Raw genomic sequence first — 15,662 nt, 5'->3', positions numbered from 1 at the left:
TAATCGCTTTTTGTGACATAAACCAGCATATTAAAGATTACTATAAAATAAAGGCCTTGGAAACAAATACACGTTATTGCAATTAACCAGCCAATTTATTGTAAGATAGTCTGCAATGCAGACAAGTAAAAAACAGCTCTTCAAGACAACTCAGTGAAACAAGAAATTAAATAACTTTGTACAGAACGCAGTTTAATGACTCCTTCATCAAGAAGATGGGAATCACGGAACATAACCAAATAAATTACTTGGCCTGTGAAAACAGCCTGTGAATTTACAAAAAACACCCCACAAACAAAAAAACCCACACAAGAAGGTATTAACAAAACTGTCTGCTCTTCTTATGTCCTTGTAAGGTATCTGAGAAACAAACACATAAAACTTCAGTGCGAACTTGCTTTTGGCCCACTCTACCAAAACAAACTACAGAGAAGTCGTCTAAAGACAAAGCAGTTACTTTCAAACCTGGGAACATTATGAAATAAACCTCTATCAGTCCAGGATAGCTTTGAAATCTTGACAAAGAGACGGTTCTGTCACCGCCTGCAGTAGTGCCACAGTATCCTCTGGGATCTTGCTGATTACCCGCCTCTTACCTACCAAAATACCAGAAACAATTCATTACAACTGCAAATAACTAGAAATTCTGGCTTAGGGAAAATGCTAATGAAACAAGGAAATCAATACTAGCTAAAACCAACTAAAAAAGTTAAAACACCTGGAAAATGGGGGCAAGAAAAGCTGTAATAAAATATGCTACTGTTCTTCCACACTTAAATCATGCTAACAAATAAAAAGGTTCAAAACTGTATGCGAAAATATTAACAAAGAAAATCAAGGAGCAAATTCCTCCTACTTTCTATTTTTGTGACTTTTTTTGTTTGGATTTGAGAACTTTATTAGATTTTGAAAAGTACAAGTGTAAGCCCATTTGTTCAACAACTTTACCCACAAAATAAGGCCTTCCATTAAACCATAGTTACTTTCAAAGACAATGTCCCATCAATAGAAATACAGACAGTAAAAAAGACTTTTTACAGATTGGGAAGAACATGCAAAATCCTAGCAACAGTTTAAGTCCGTCACTAAACAGAGTCGGCAAAATTGTCAATGGTGCAGAAAGCCAGAAGTACTCAATAAACATTTGCCCTGTATCTGGAAAAGAGACAGATGATGTATTTATATCTTATCATGATAAGAAAAGACTCTTGCTCCTTTCCCCACTGGTAATAACAAGAGAGATGTTAAACAATAACTGTGTTTTAAATACTTAACTCTGAAGAATGATGACAACTCGTGACAAGTCCCTGATGTTGATATTTAATAGGTTTGAGAATAGTGGGAAGAGCCTCCTCCCCAAAACCTATAAGCTTGATATCGATTCCCACAGAAAGTAATGGAAAGGCATGTACAGGGACACAAGAGAAAGCCACATTTATATCAATCCATGTCAGCAACATCTTACAGAGGTAATAGGTTTTATACAGCCAATACAAACTCCAAAAGGACAACAAAAATTGCAGCTGTTAAGACAACACAGGGGCTGTCACCAGCCTTGTTTATCTCTGTGCTACAGATTACTGCAGCATATAGACACTGAGCTAACTTCACAGGACCCCACCTGAAAGTCAGTAACTTCCCTGTCATGATTACTGACATGCACACAGGCTATCTGATTTCCAGAAGACAAAACATAAAATATCATGTTTAGAATTACCTCTGATATCTCTACATAATGTTTAGCTCTCTAGTAACTGTCTCTATGAGATGATGCTCTGATTACAATAACACTGTCCAAGACTAGGTCTGCTGCAGGGAAAACACAACTAACTCGTAACTGCCTAGAAAACTATCAGTATCTTTGTAAATGGACTTTAGCATATGCCCAAAGGATCAAGCCACTGTACTGAATTGTACTAAATCCAGAAGAAAATAGAAATATAAACACCATGTACAATCAGGGATTGAAAAACAGCCTGCACCTATGACCAGAGACCTTGGGGATACAGAGATAATGATGCCTGTTCACACCAAGGGTATGCACGTGACTTGTCACCACAAGATGTGCTTATACAGCTCCACCAATTATTGTATAAATCCTTGCTGCACCTGCAGAACAGGGCTAGTGGAAGTACAGGTAAGATTTCAGGTGGCTCTAAATAAATGGAGAATTTGAATGACTTGGACCCAAGTGATCTGTCAACCAATCACAGTGAAAATTTCCATCTTAAAAGTTTCACAGTAAAGACACAAGTCACAGCCTGCTAATTATTCAGGCAGCTGTTAAGCAAAGATTTCTGAAGCCTTGATCTCTCAATAGCATACTTAAAGTCTCAGGTATTTCCAAAAAAACTGGACTCTGTAGATAAAAAGAGCGTGTTGTCTTAACACTATGGATGTGAAGAACAGATTCTGCCTCAGAGAAGGTAAGATTTATGAAAGAATAGATGAAAATTACTCTTTTTAAGAGAACATCACCACCAACTTTCTACGGACCTTTGGACTTTTCCAGCTCCACCTCCACAATACTCAGGAAGTACAATATTAATAGGCTTCCCCAGGAATTTAGGAAGAAAGATTATTCCCTTTCTCAAAGGCAATTCTCACTGCCAGAGACGCCAGCTGACAGGTGGTCAGCTTTCCCTTTCTGGGTTAGAAACTGTGCAGAGTTAGGCCTGGACCACATCCAAGTTTCAGGTCAGTATACTGCAGTTAGGCAAGCATCTCTGTGGGTACAGCAGAAGGAACCTAGTGACAACTGCGGTCTGCCAGTCAAAGATCCCAAAAGGAAAACCTTCAGCACTAGAGATCAAATCTCAAATGTGCCCTATATGGATCTTAGAGAAGTGAGGCAGCTCCCAGAAAAGCCATCATCCTACTGGTTTTGTCTACTGCAGTCTCTGCTTAGTTCTTCAGTGCCTGTCCCCTCCAAGTGAAGCAAGCAGCCCTGCCCTGGCTTATCAGCAGCAGTGAGAAGACTTGGGGCCTCTGGTTTTGGTGCCAGTGAGTAACAAAGGAGTTTCTCTAGGAAAGGCTGTTGGAATTCTGCTCCATACAGAAAGTCCATAGCCCTCAATAACGTGGCTGGCAAAACCCCAACCATCAGTTTGCTTCCTGTAAAAGTGTAAGTGTCATCTTGATACATTCCCACTGCACCACCAAAAATCAGACTCTGCACTCAGGTGCTGCTGAAAGCCTTTGGCACGGGAAGGAAATGCTTCCTTCCAAAATAAGAGCTGCTTTTTTTTTGGGGCACTGGACCTCAGTGCAGCTATCAAAGACAGCTTATGACACATTTGAAATCAAATAGGTGTTACTCTGAAACGAGACCCGAGAATTTCTTGGTCTCATGTAACAAAACTGCCCAAGCAATGCCTCATTCAGAGTGCAAATTAGAGAGTCAGCGTCAAAAGTCTGGCCATCACCGCAGCCTAATGCATCAACAGTACTGGTTGTTTCAGGGAAGCATCTTGCTGTCCACTTTTAAATCTTAAAACTGAAAATTCTGTTATTTCTGGGGCCGGCCTGCAGGCAGACTGCCCAACTGTTTAAGGAAAGAACTCCCCAGGGGCCAGGGACACGGATTTTTGTCACCAAATGCAAGTGTCAGAGACACACCAACACTGCAACTCCGCAAGAATGCAGTGGAGCCAGTGCTTCTGTTTCCAAGTGACCCTGGTGATACTTTTTCAGGTAAGAGCTTAAATTGTGGAAGGAGTTGATTTTGTTTCTAGTTAATCTATTTTAAAAAATTTAGAAGCTCATTTAGTTAAACCTGCCAAGAATACTATTTGTATTTGTATTTCATTTAGTTAAACCTGCTGAGAACACTAACATGATTAACACAGTCTTAATTAAGCCTTCTGAGCTGTACAAGCTTACTGAGTGCCAAGTGTCAACTGTCCAGTGAGTACAAGGCTCTAGAAAATGCAGTGCTGAAAAACATTTTAATCTGCCTACTTATACTTAGAAAACTTGAATAAAATCAGATCATCAACGTACATCTAAGAACAACATTTTAGGATCAGAAAACTTTAAAAATCCGTTAGTTATTAAGTTTTATTACAATTAACCATAGACAACACTGTAAAAATAGCTGAATACTTACAGATTTTTAAGGATTTAAGCAGACATTTGTAAACAGCTTCGTGATTTGACAGTTTGACAATGAAGGCATGGTAGCAGAGCCATTCTGCTACCTGAATAGGGAATATGTCAGATACATCTTTGTTACCTTCAGCAATCCCTAGAGACAGAAAAGGAAGATTATGTAACTGAAAGAGATGAGCATTAAGAAGCGTGTCTGTCTTTTATAAAATCACCCCAGGATTTTTAGTAGAAACCTGTGTAGTCAGTGAAGCCTTGCACATCAACAGAAAACTAAAAACTAGCGCCTGAAACACAATCTTCAGAAAACTGAATTTAAGAAGAAAAATGCACTGTGATTCTTATCATGCACCTCATAATATTCATTCCTGATCTTTATCCCAAAATTACAATCAGACTGTGCATTCAAGATGCTCTATTTGTCTAAAAAAAAACCCCAAACAAATCCAAACCCACGACTTCATTGCCATTAGCATCCTATACCTGCATTTATTGTTTTCAGGATAGCATAGCAGTATGATGCAGTCTGAGAGATAATCCTTAGGAAGAAATGAGGATTTTTTCTAACTTGCTGGTTGAATGGAAATTGAAGAACACAGGCATGGAACCTGTTCACAAAAACAGCTTGTTTAATCAAAAGTCATTTGCAATTTCAAGTGAAACAGTGACTACATAGCTTAGGCACTATACAACATTTAAAAGCAGACAACAATCTTTAGCTGTATCAACACTGTTACTGCATGACACATCTCCCATATACACACATTCCTGGAATGTCAGACACATATGACATTTAGTTTGCTTCTAAATTTTATGGTGAAAGAAGGTCTTGATGCCATCTGCCTTGGTAACAGACTCCTCCTCCTCTGAGGACCGCACAACTGTGTTATGTGCAGGGAAAAATCAAACTACCCATCATCACCAATTCCATATCCCAGACCATGCCACCAGAGAACACCTACATGAGAGAGTGTGAGAGGAAGAAAAAACAAAGCAAAACCCCACAATAAAGTCTGTTCAGGTATGCAGGAAAACGGACTTCCAGATGATTCCACAGACCAGGATACTCACCCTTTTGCCTATCTGGAAGCCAACTCTATAGGAGTTATTTGTATTGTATGCTTCCTTACACCTGTTTAAAAATATTTTAAAACTGCTGACTTTTTTTTTACTTTCAGGCTCTGGCATCCCAACCCTGCTTATGCTGAGTATCGCCAATTACAATGTTGATTTTTAATTAATCAACAATGTATATACTTGTTTATTAAATTAACCCAGCATGTTGCAATTGCTTAAAAAAAATGTGACATTTTCGATATTTAAGACCCAAGTATCATGCTGCATTACAGGTCTTTGGCTGAACTAAGCTGACATGCAGTTATCATGGTGGACAGTCTTTTAAATTTAAAAACATATAAAGGCAACTGTTAGAATGTTACCACAAACCCAAACAGAAGCAACTAAGTGATCATATCTGTCAGAGAAAAATCTTAAATCACCCACAACACAAAAGTTTAAGAGCTGGACACTTCAGTGCTGTACCAGACAAACCCAATTACACTTCTTGGACAAAGAATACAGCTTGAATGTGGACCAAGATGAATTCAAGAACAAAACCAAAATGTCCCCTCATAGCAAGTGTGAGCACAGCAAAAGAGGAACATCTGATTTCTGTGAAGAGTGAGGAACTCTTGTACATTTTCTGCATTAAAACAATAAAAACTCCAATTACTTGCTGCTGCCAATCATTCAAAGTTTTCAGTGTACACAGATTAGTATTTTCTTTCCACTTGCTTATCAGTTTTGATTTCTTTCCCATATCTTTGTTTAAAGCATTCACTTCCTCAGCTGATCAAGCCCAGCTCACAAGATATGATGCCAAGATATTACCAGCTAAGGAGCAATTAGAATGTATCAGCAATAAGAAACTACAATTAACTTGGTAGGATGAAACCTCACTTTACCTAAAGTTGTACTGATCAAAGTTCTATATGGTTTTAACAGATACAAAGTTCTAAATATAAACTGGCCAATATTTAACTGATCTAAATATAAAATGGTTAATAAGGCTTCTTTATCATACTCCTGAAGCAAAACAGACTGGTTATCTTGAGGTCAGCTGTCAAAACCAAGACACTGAAAATCCATCTGGTGAAGCATTGCTTAAACACACACATCAAATATAATCCTGTATCCTAAACTTAAAAGTATTACTTAAGAACAGTGTTGAAACAAGAGTAACTTGACCTACTACTGGCATTTACTAATGCACACATCGTACACATATATATATCCTGCAGATTTACATGGCTCACTTTTTTCTAATTCATAGCTCCTCCATGTGTCAAGAAAGAGTAATGAAATATTGACACTTCAGAAGACAGTGACCTACCTGTAAGCCTGAAGAAAAAATATCTTGTAGATATTAATGAGAACTGTTCTAAGGCTGTTGATCTAGAGCAGAACAGAAACAGAGTATATTTTAGTGTCATAATAGGAATTGTTGAAGATCTAGACAAAACACCATTTCATCCTAAACTTAATAGATTTCTCTTATGCAACTAAGATACTGTTGTGAAAGATCACTTCTGGAACTCTACATTTTATTTGATGTCAACATTTTCAGATTATGAGGATTTCCTCTCAAAATAAACTTTTATGTTAGAACTCAAAGCAGTTTTAATATTCCTCATCACTAATCACAATATTGACAAACATCCATTTTCATATTCCCACCTGCAAATCAAGAAATAAACTATGACATTTCAGTTTGAGGACTGCACTCAGTTTGTATTTCATGTTTTTCCCAGCTGCTGCAGTTGAATTGAAGGAAAGACTTGATCTGATAGAAGTACAGGTATAACTAGAAGAAAAAAAAAAAAAAGTTAAAAAAGTAGTTAAACTCCATGGGCTAATAGACTAAATCAAATTCTGTAAAGTAAGTCTCATTTAACTCCCCATTTAGAGATTTCCTGCTAATCAATGAGCCAGTAGGTAAAAGATGACCGTAATTAAATTCAGTGCTCAAAGAGACTAGGCCCTGTGGCATTGAGGGTATTAGCTAAGGGCTGACTTCAATACCTCTGGGCTGAAAAATTCACCCTGCTAAAAAAAGCCAAATCAATAACCTTAAAAATAAGTTAAATGTATTTCCTTAACATACTGTCTAGCCAGAACATTATTAATTACTCCAGTGACAATCATCTTATCTATATCTATGATCCATGCAATGCAGGAGCTTAAGTTTGAAGCCATCTTAGTTACTGGAACAACTCTGATGTTCCAGCTACTGAAGTCAAGCTTATCAAAAGCAAAGCCTTGAAACAAACACTGTGATGGGCTTGGCAGCACTGGGTTAATGGCTGCACTCGATCCTAAAGGTCTTTTCCAACATAAGCAATTCTATGATTTTATGATTCTGATTACTGTCCCCCAGACCAGTAGCATCAATACCCTTTTCAACATAAGCTCTTTCTGTCAAGAACTCAGCTAGTGAATAAATCTCTTTGGCTGTTTATTTTAGTTCTTTGCTATGGGAAACCATATCATATAAATTCCTTTCTTCAAATGACCAAACTTTTCAGTTTAGGAAGATGACTGAGGAATTTTACCACCCTATTGTTGGAAAATCTCCTCTTAATTTTCCACTCAGGTGCTTAAGGGTTGTTTATACTAAACATGGTCAACAATGAAGCTAATAAAGCAATATTATCCTTGAGTTTAAACAGTTCTTTCTTTTCGATCTTTAGCAAATGTCTAATGCCATCTCCAGTAGTCCATATAAAGGGTCTACAGAACTTTTCAGTAGGATACATTATCCTGTCCTGAGTTCTATGCCAATTCAGGCTGTTCTGTGTAAAGGATCAAGGTTGCTAGTTTAAAGAGAGGTTCTCTTCCCCACACATTCTTTCCCATCTCAAGTGTACCAGGGGAACACCTCTGATGTTGAAAGGGTTGCTAGTCCCTCTAAGTCTATACCAAATCAATCCCAATCTGTCTTGCTACACCATTCCCAACACACCCTTGTTATTCTCCCACAGTGCACGAGATACTGTAAAGCTGACACTGGAGAGTACAGCTGTATTTACCTGGAGTAATCGCAGTAAACCTCGAGTGTTTTTATATCTAATAACAAACCACACCACGGGATCAAACGACAACCTGGCAGCTGCTTAAATTTGGAACATCCTGGGATATCATCAACAGGAAAATTCACCACTGTCTTATTTGGGTTTATTAAAAGGCCGTACTCAGGTATACCTGCTGTTAGAGTCCTAAAACAGATATCAAGAGTTAGGCTAAGCCCCCCCCAGCAAAGCAGACAAAATTGGCACCACACCACAAGACACAAGACCTTGAACAAAAGGGCAGAAATCAAAGAATGCAGGGAACCACAGCCAACTCTTCAGATTAAGGAACGCAGCTAGAAATAAAGAAAGTGAAGACTTTAGAGGTAAATAAAATACATTAAATAGATAAACTTGAGGATAATGGAGACAAAATTTTACAGATTAATGCAAATTAAGCACATCAGCCATGCAACACTTGAGGCAAGCTGTATGAACCATACTTACAGAAGCCTCTGAAATAAAAAATCACTGGAAAACGACAGATGATAAGTTACTGTTTTTGGAAGTTAACAAAACCAAGGAGAATCCATATAACAAGAATCTCACTTATCTGATGAAAAGTTTTGAACTTTGAGGGGAACATTCTTCCCTAAGAATGTTTTCACTGCCAGAACGCCCGCTGATTACCTGCTACATGCTGGATCAGCAGTGTCACGGACAAGGAGCAATTTGTCCCACTCGGCAACGTACTTATGTGCAGGCTTTGTCCTTTTAAAGAGAAGAATAGGTACGCTCTTCTTCTTGGGGAGTCATAGCCATAATGCTATCTCCTTGAAACTAATTTACTGAGTCCCTCAGTTCTAATACTACATTAGAAAAAACAGGTACTACTCCTTTTGTGGCAGAGAGCTCATAGGATCTGATCTGTAAACAGTTCTGGAAATCTCTCACAGAAAAGGCTACTTCTCTACAGAAAACCAACACAGCTGGTACAGAAGCTGACATTGAATGAAGATGCAGACAACTTCAAAGGGCAAGAAGGACAATATCTGCACTGCTACTCAAGTGACACTGTGGTGAAACGATGTTGTAAGAGATTAATAGCTTAAGGCCCTCACAGTTAGTTTGATTTATCATTTCCAGAACTGTAAGCCCACAGATCCCTAAAAATTTCTTTCTGTTGCTTTCATAAGGAAATGCAGACAAATGACGTCTTCAAAATACACTATCCACTATTTCATACAATTTATACTCAAACTGTACTTAATTGATTGCTCCATTACCTTTCAGGCTCACAACAGAGCTGCATCATTCTGACTACTGAAAAGCATGATGCAACCGACTACAGTGCAGATGCTAAGCTTTTCTTCAAGACCTTTGGATCCTTTAAATTGACTTTGGCATCAGCAGAGGTCGCCTAGCACAGACTGTACACTTCTCTCCACAGTAACCAGGAGCTTTGGGGATTCAGTTTTTAAAGAAAAGGTACTTCTGAAGCACAGTAAAGAATTACTGTCTTAAAACTTCCATGTGAACTGCATACTACCATGCTATTGATATCTTCAGATACTCAACATGGAATGTTAATGACCAGAAAATTGTTAGCAATATCGGATCAGACTCGAGCTGCATTCTTTCCCAGGGAACAGAAAGCAACAGCATGAGTGCCCAATAAAAACATTTCGAGAATGTAAATAAGACATCTTAAAAATTTGAGGGAAAATGGTTTTAAAAGACAACTCTCAGCTGCTTTGGTTAGGCTGCAATACTAATTTTTGCTTGAAGCTCCACCAAGGTTAGTAGGTAGGTCCCTGATTCAAACTTAAGCGGGAATTGCTCACCATGTGAACTACAACAGAATGTTAACTGGCTACCAAGAAGGCAGTTGTAGGATTCTTCTCAAGGGCAGGCTTGAGAACTCCAAAATAGCCCTTGATTGTTAACTCACAAAACAAATACAATTCTGTGCATAAAGATGAAAAAGAACTACATAAAAGGTTATAATGCTTACTACTTTGAAGACTATGTGTCTAATAGCATACCTTAAAAAAGTTCTTGCCTTCATTAAATGCGGTGTAAGGAGCAAAAAATCATCAATGAGACGTATTAGGACTCTGTAATCAAGAAGAAACCAATGTTAGATTTTTCAATAAGTAATCCTTTCAAAGGTTTTTCATAAATTTCAGAGCAACAATGTGCCTGCCTATTTTAATTCACAAGACGGTAGAGGTCAACATGAACTCCAAATTGAGACCCATGAAGAAATTCTCAGTTTTGCTTCTTTCCTAAACATAAATGAAAAAATTAAATTAAATAAAAAAGGAATAACACTGGCTAGATGAAACGTGAAGGAACTGACAACACAAACTATTCCACAGAGGCTTCCCTGGATACATGGGTTTACACTTTTCCAAGGGAGAATCTGCAATATCTTTCTCTACAAGACAAGGAAAAGTTGCTAGAACAGGTACACAAGTGGATTCTTGATCAGCTCCAACTCTATCTTTGTTCACAACATAAATAATTTGTTGATGAAGCTACAGCTTGAATGTAAAACAGAAAACCAACTACCACTGCAAAGGCTGACATTTTCCAACAGAATTCAGACCCCAAGCTCGCCCATGTTTTTCTGGTAAATCCTGCTTAGCAGATCACAAAGAAGTAGCTCTGGACATGATGATGTACAGTCTCATCTTCAAAGCAAGAGCACTGCCACCCCTATGATCAGACCAGCTGCACAGGCTCAGGCAAGTCAATAACCACCTTATTCTTCTGACTTAAAGGACAAATTAAATTATCAAGATCATTCAACAGACACCTAAGCAACATTCTAAAATCTGCTCTACATAAAGACAGCTGCTATATTAAAAAGTCCATTCTTCTGAATCAGTTCCATAATTTTATAATTTTGTAAGCAGCACCCTTTGAAAGCAACAGACAGCTTTTCAGACTCACATCAGAGCATCCTCAAGCCTGTAAGAACTACTACTTTTATAGGGAAATGTTTAAAATTCTGACACCCAGCAAGCCTCCCAAGAAGACACACCAGACAGATGCACTTATCTGGAGTACTGCCACAGTTCTTCTTCATATTTTGGGGAAGAATTCACAGCAATGAAGAGAGATGTCTGAACAATGAACAAGTTTCAGGGTCCAGCTCATGACTAAATATCCTAACCCAGGATTCAGCTGGGGATCTGTTCATACACAGGTAAAAGGAACCTCAAATTTTTTACAGCCAATTAAGGTGTAAAGCTTTTATCAGGCTAGCTTTCTATCAAGCTCCTAAGAAGCAAGCACATGCAGCCCACAAAGACAGAGAAGATTTACCAAAAATGACACAGGGCTTCAAACAAGAACCAACACACCCCAGAAAAATCTGCTATAAAGCTCTGACCTTGATAAAATGTTAAGATTTACAGACAGTGAATTGCAAAGATCTCAGGCAGAAGCCTGGAGAATCATAAAGTCTGTCATGAACATCTCATCTTGTCTGAGGTGAAAAGACCACAGATGATGTGGGAATGAGTGAAACATAGCCATAAACTTCTCAGAAGAAAAAGCAGCTTTTAAGGCTCCTTACAGCACCCTTAAATATGGTGCTCTTTCTAAATCTCCTACCAAAGGTATAGGAAAGCTTCTCTGCATTTTCCTCTTAATCTTGTAATAAAGAAATTCTCCCAAAAAAACAACCACAACTTCACTGAAGCTGCAGAGATGTTTGTGTGCACCACTCCGAATGAAGTTGGAAATCTTTGAAATGCAAAACTAAACATCAGAGAAAATGACTAACACATATGAATTACTGTAACGGAACAGAACAAAGCATCCCTACCCATCCTGCTGTATTCCAGAGAACAATTTGTTTTCCATATCTCCATAGAATAAGCTGCAAAGTAAGCTTGACAAAATGGAGCCCTGTGGAATTCCACAGCACTGTAAGTAGTACCTACCAAAGAATAAAAGAAAACAACAAAAAAAAAATCAAAACATGCAACAAGATCACAGTAGCTGTTAATTTTTTTTTCCAAGTATAAAATAAGAAATATGCAATATGTTTGCCAGTTGGCCTTATTTAATTTTTTTTTTTTTTTGTTCTTAGAATCTACATAGAGATCTAGAAATTTTAACTTTAACAGTGAAAAAAACCTCCACTAATACACATACTCCTTTTGTATTAACAAACTCCAGGAGACAACTGGCATTAAATGAAAGACATTGTACAACTGATCTCAAACCACAAGGCCTCCTTCTGAGGAGGCAGAAGGAGACACACTCATCACAGACACAGTGACAGACACACTCATCATTGAAGTTTTTAAATTCTTTATGATATATCTTACTGTGATAGCTTCAAGAGAAGTGTTTTTATACACCAAACAAAGTGCACTGGGAGAATTTTCTATGCTGGCATCAACCATATGGGTATGGCTCACAGAACCCAAGGGAATTATTTTCACAACACTTATTTGAAGCAGTGAGATACTATTTCACCACTATCACATGAATGACTTGGTGAAGCTGAAGAGAATAAATTCAGACCACACACTACTTTTGAGCACTGATCCTATCAGTATCTTCAGTCATCTGAAAATACCTGCAGTAATTTTATTTTCTTACAGACTTTTGTTAAATGAATCAAATGGTATTAGAAGATTTCTTAGAGGTCCTCAGCTCAATAATCAGCATTTTTCTCAAAACATCAAGTTAATGTTAACTAACTGCGATTTTTTTTTAATGAGAGTCTATTCACTGAACAAGAAACTTAAAAGGGGTAAGTTCATTTCAAGACAAACAGTATTTTTACAGTCAAGTTGTGACTGAATTTGAAAGCTTGAAGCTGTTTTTTTCAGGGTGTGTTTTCTCTGAAACCATTAAAATTCCATGAAACATACTCACTTGCTTAGTCATTATTAAACTATGTCACAAAGACATTCTTATGATCCTGCCAAAGGGAGCATAAGCATCAATACTAGAAAAAAATGTAAACATGCTTCTATGTGACTCCTTGAGAGCATTTCTCACTCTCCTTCAATCCTGTGAGATTCTAAAATAAGTATTCTAAAACAAAGATTTTTTTCCAGAGCAAGAAGCTATCCATTCTAATATAAATCACTCTGAATTTAGAAGTAATGATCATGTAAGCACTTCCTTTTTTAGACATGGTACACATTTGCCACCTAGAGGCAATATATAAGTACCAAGTCAGTATCTCTACCAATACAATAAATCTGCATCACTATCTTCTCTAACACCTGATTCTTAATTTTGGAGCTGCCAATACTTTAAATTCCTATTGTTACTGACAGCCTTTTATTTCTATTACAACTTGCCAAATAGCAAAACCATTGCACTACAGGGAAATGACCAACAAGGCTTTTGCATGATTGACTGGATGTTACTCTTGCTTTTGCTCACCACTATAGATCCCACCATTTTGAAGTATATTCCTTTTGAATTACACTTCCAGTTTTAAATGGAGGTTATTCCATATTCTGTGGAATAATACATTATGAAGGTTATTCCATATTCTATGGAATAAATGCATTGCAAATAGTTAACATCATCCAGGTAGGGAAGAGAAATTTTATTCAATATAAAGTCATAAATCTTCATGCTTTTTTTGGAGCTTAAATGGACACACAAATTTCTTATTAATATGAAATTTAAAAAAATCTTTTTAAAAGACAGCTATCAAAAGTCCCCAGAGTCAATTAAAAGTATTCTCTTAACAGAAAATAAACAAACCAAGCATGCTATACAAAGAATAACTCATTTCTTTCTTACCTCTTCCTAATCTCCAGGATGCTGTTATGTATCGTTTGAAGGAAAAAATTAAACAGGCTGGAACTTGTCTCATGGAAAGTTAAGCTCTAGAAATGTGACGAAACAAAACAAGATTAGAAATGAAAACTACCCCATAACTTTGAAGATATACAGTAATCTTTAAAAAAGTAGACCATAGCAGCTCAAACCCCAAAATAAGTGAAAAAACAAACCCTAAACTCAAGACTTCAACACACATACTAAAAAGCTGCTCACATCCAACAGGTTAATTTTTGTTGGAAGTTGTTTTTTTGTTGGGGGGGGGTTGGGTGGTTTTTTTTGTTTGTTTGTTTTTGGTTTTTTTTGGGGGGGGGTTGTTTTGTTTTTTGTTAGGAGAAATCAAATATAACATCTAAACCCACTTTTTAAAGTGCTGGCATAATACATTGGATTATTGCAATGTATAAGACCTTGCTCTTTTGGCCACGTTCTACCCTGTAGGAAAATTTCTGTATGTCATGATCTTTACAATTCCTGAAGTCTTGGTACACTCACTTGCCCATTCTGCTGCAAAAAACACACTTCTCCAGGCATTACCAACACTTCCATGCATTGCTGCCCACCCAATATTTATGGAACATTTTGTTAAAAATTATAAAACAAAAAATCCATTTACAACAGTTTGAATACCCTTAATAGTGATTTAATTCAAATTAAAATAAAATTACTTACTACCTGCATAGATTAGACAGCTGACAAATGCACCCAGCTTTTGACAGAGTCATGCAAGACCATGATTACTTGCATTGAAAAGATAATGTGATATACCAGTGGTCCAGACACCCAGCCTGACATGACATTTTTCTCAAAATACTTTGTTCTTTTAAGATAATGATACGCAAATTGTTTCCAAATGTAAAATATTTTTAAACAGAACACTGCTGCTCATGCAATATCTAGCATAGTTATCTAAATCAGTTCAGAAAAGGTAACAAAATGTACTTATACATCAGAGATCCAGCTAGTTTCCTTTTTCATCCAGGTACTCATTAGACTTCCTTATTTTTGTAGGATCCTGGAATTGTACACCAGCCACGCCATAAATTCTACTCCTATGTCCACAGATACACAAGATCATTTCACTTGTATGTTAGAAAGTACCTTCTGCCAACCATGTCATTTTCCACTACCAGGTTTAGAGAAGAAAGATTTAAAGAGGAATTACTAGCCTGAAAGAACATACCTGTCTGCTCCTTTGATGCTCAGGAAATCGTGTAGGTTGTTATTATGGAGCACCATGATTCCAAGCAAGGAAATGCATGAAGAAAATGTCTGAGCCTATCACCTACTTCTATGCCTTTGTCATGTTCCTTGCACAAAGGAAGTCTTTGAGAACAAACACTTGTACCACAAGAATTAAAACAGAAGGATGCTTGCTTCTTGCAACAAAGCATCAGCTGGAGTAAATTCAAAATACATGTAATTTTTAACCATACTTTAATTCACTGAAAGCAAGAAATCTCTTTAAACAAAAACTTTAAAAAGTTGGTGTTTGTGTTGCACTTCACTCCCCTAAAGAAGTGAATTCTCATCAACCTTAAAAAAGGTAATCCTTAGAACCAGCTTTTTTTATTGTGGCATAAAATTTTAATTCGGCATGAAATAAGATATTAGAACAAACAAACAAAAAAAGCTGTGCAGTTTGCTAGTCAAGATGCC

The 15,662-nt window shown here is 37.2% G+C and overlaps 1 protein-coding gene across 3 annotated transcripts in view; it reads right to left on the bottom strand.

Moving 5' to 3' along the window:
• Positions 1-15,662, bottom strand: part of TERT (telomerase reverse transcriptase) — a 30,383-nt gene continuing 14,721 nt past the window's right edge. The window contains exons 8-16 of one of the 3 annotated variants that reach the window (XM_040054574.2): positions 13,965-14,050; positions 12,013-12,126; positions 10,220-10,291; positions 8,196-8,381; positions 6,844-6,970; positions 6,500-6,561; positions 4,591-4,715; positions 4,109-4,246; positions 2-596 (exon numbers count right to left, since the gene is read on the bottom strand). In XM_040054574.2, the coding sequence (XP_039910508.1) occupies positions 493-596; positions 4,109-4,246; positions 4,591-4,715; positions 6,500-6,561; positions 6,844-6,970; positions 8,196-8,381; positions 10,220-10,291; positions 12,013-12,126; positions 13,965-14,050 (1,014 nt within the window). In that variant the 3' untranslated portion in view covers positions 2-492. The other 2 variants (XM_040054564.2, XM_040054583.2) reach the window with 2 other exon arrangements.

This window comes from Hirundo rustica, chromosome 1 (assembly GCF_015227805.2).
Source record: "Hirundo rustica isolate bHirRus1 chromosome 1, bHirRus1.pri.v3, whole genome shotgun sequence".
NCBI classification, from domain to species: Eukaryota; Metazoa; Chordata; class Aves; order Passeriformes; family Hirundinidae; genus Hirundo; species Hirundo rustica.
This window is presented reverse-complemented; position numbering and strand designations above follow the sequence as displayed.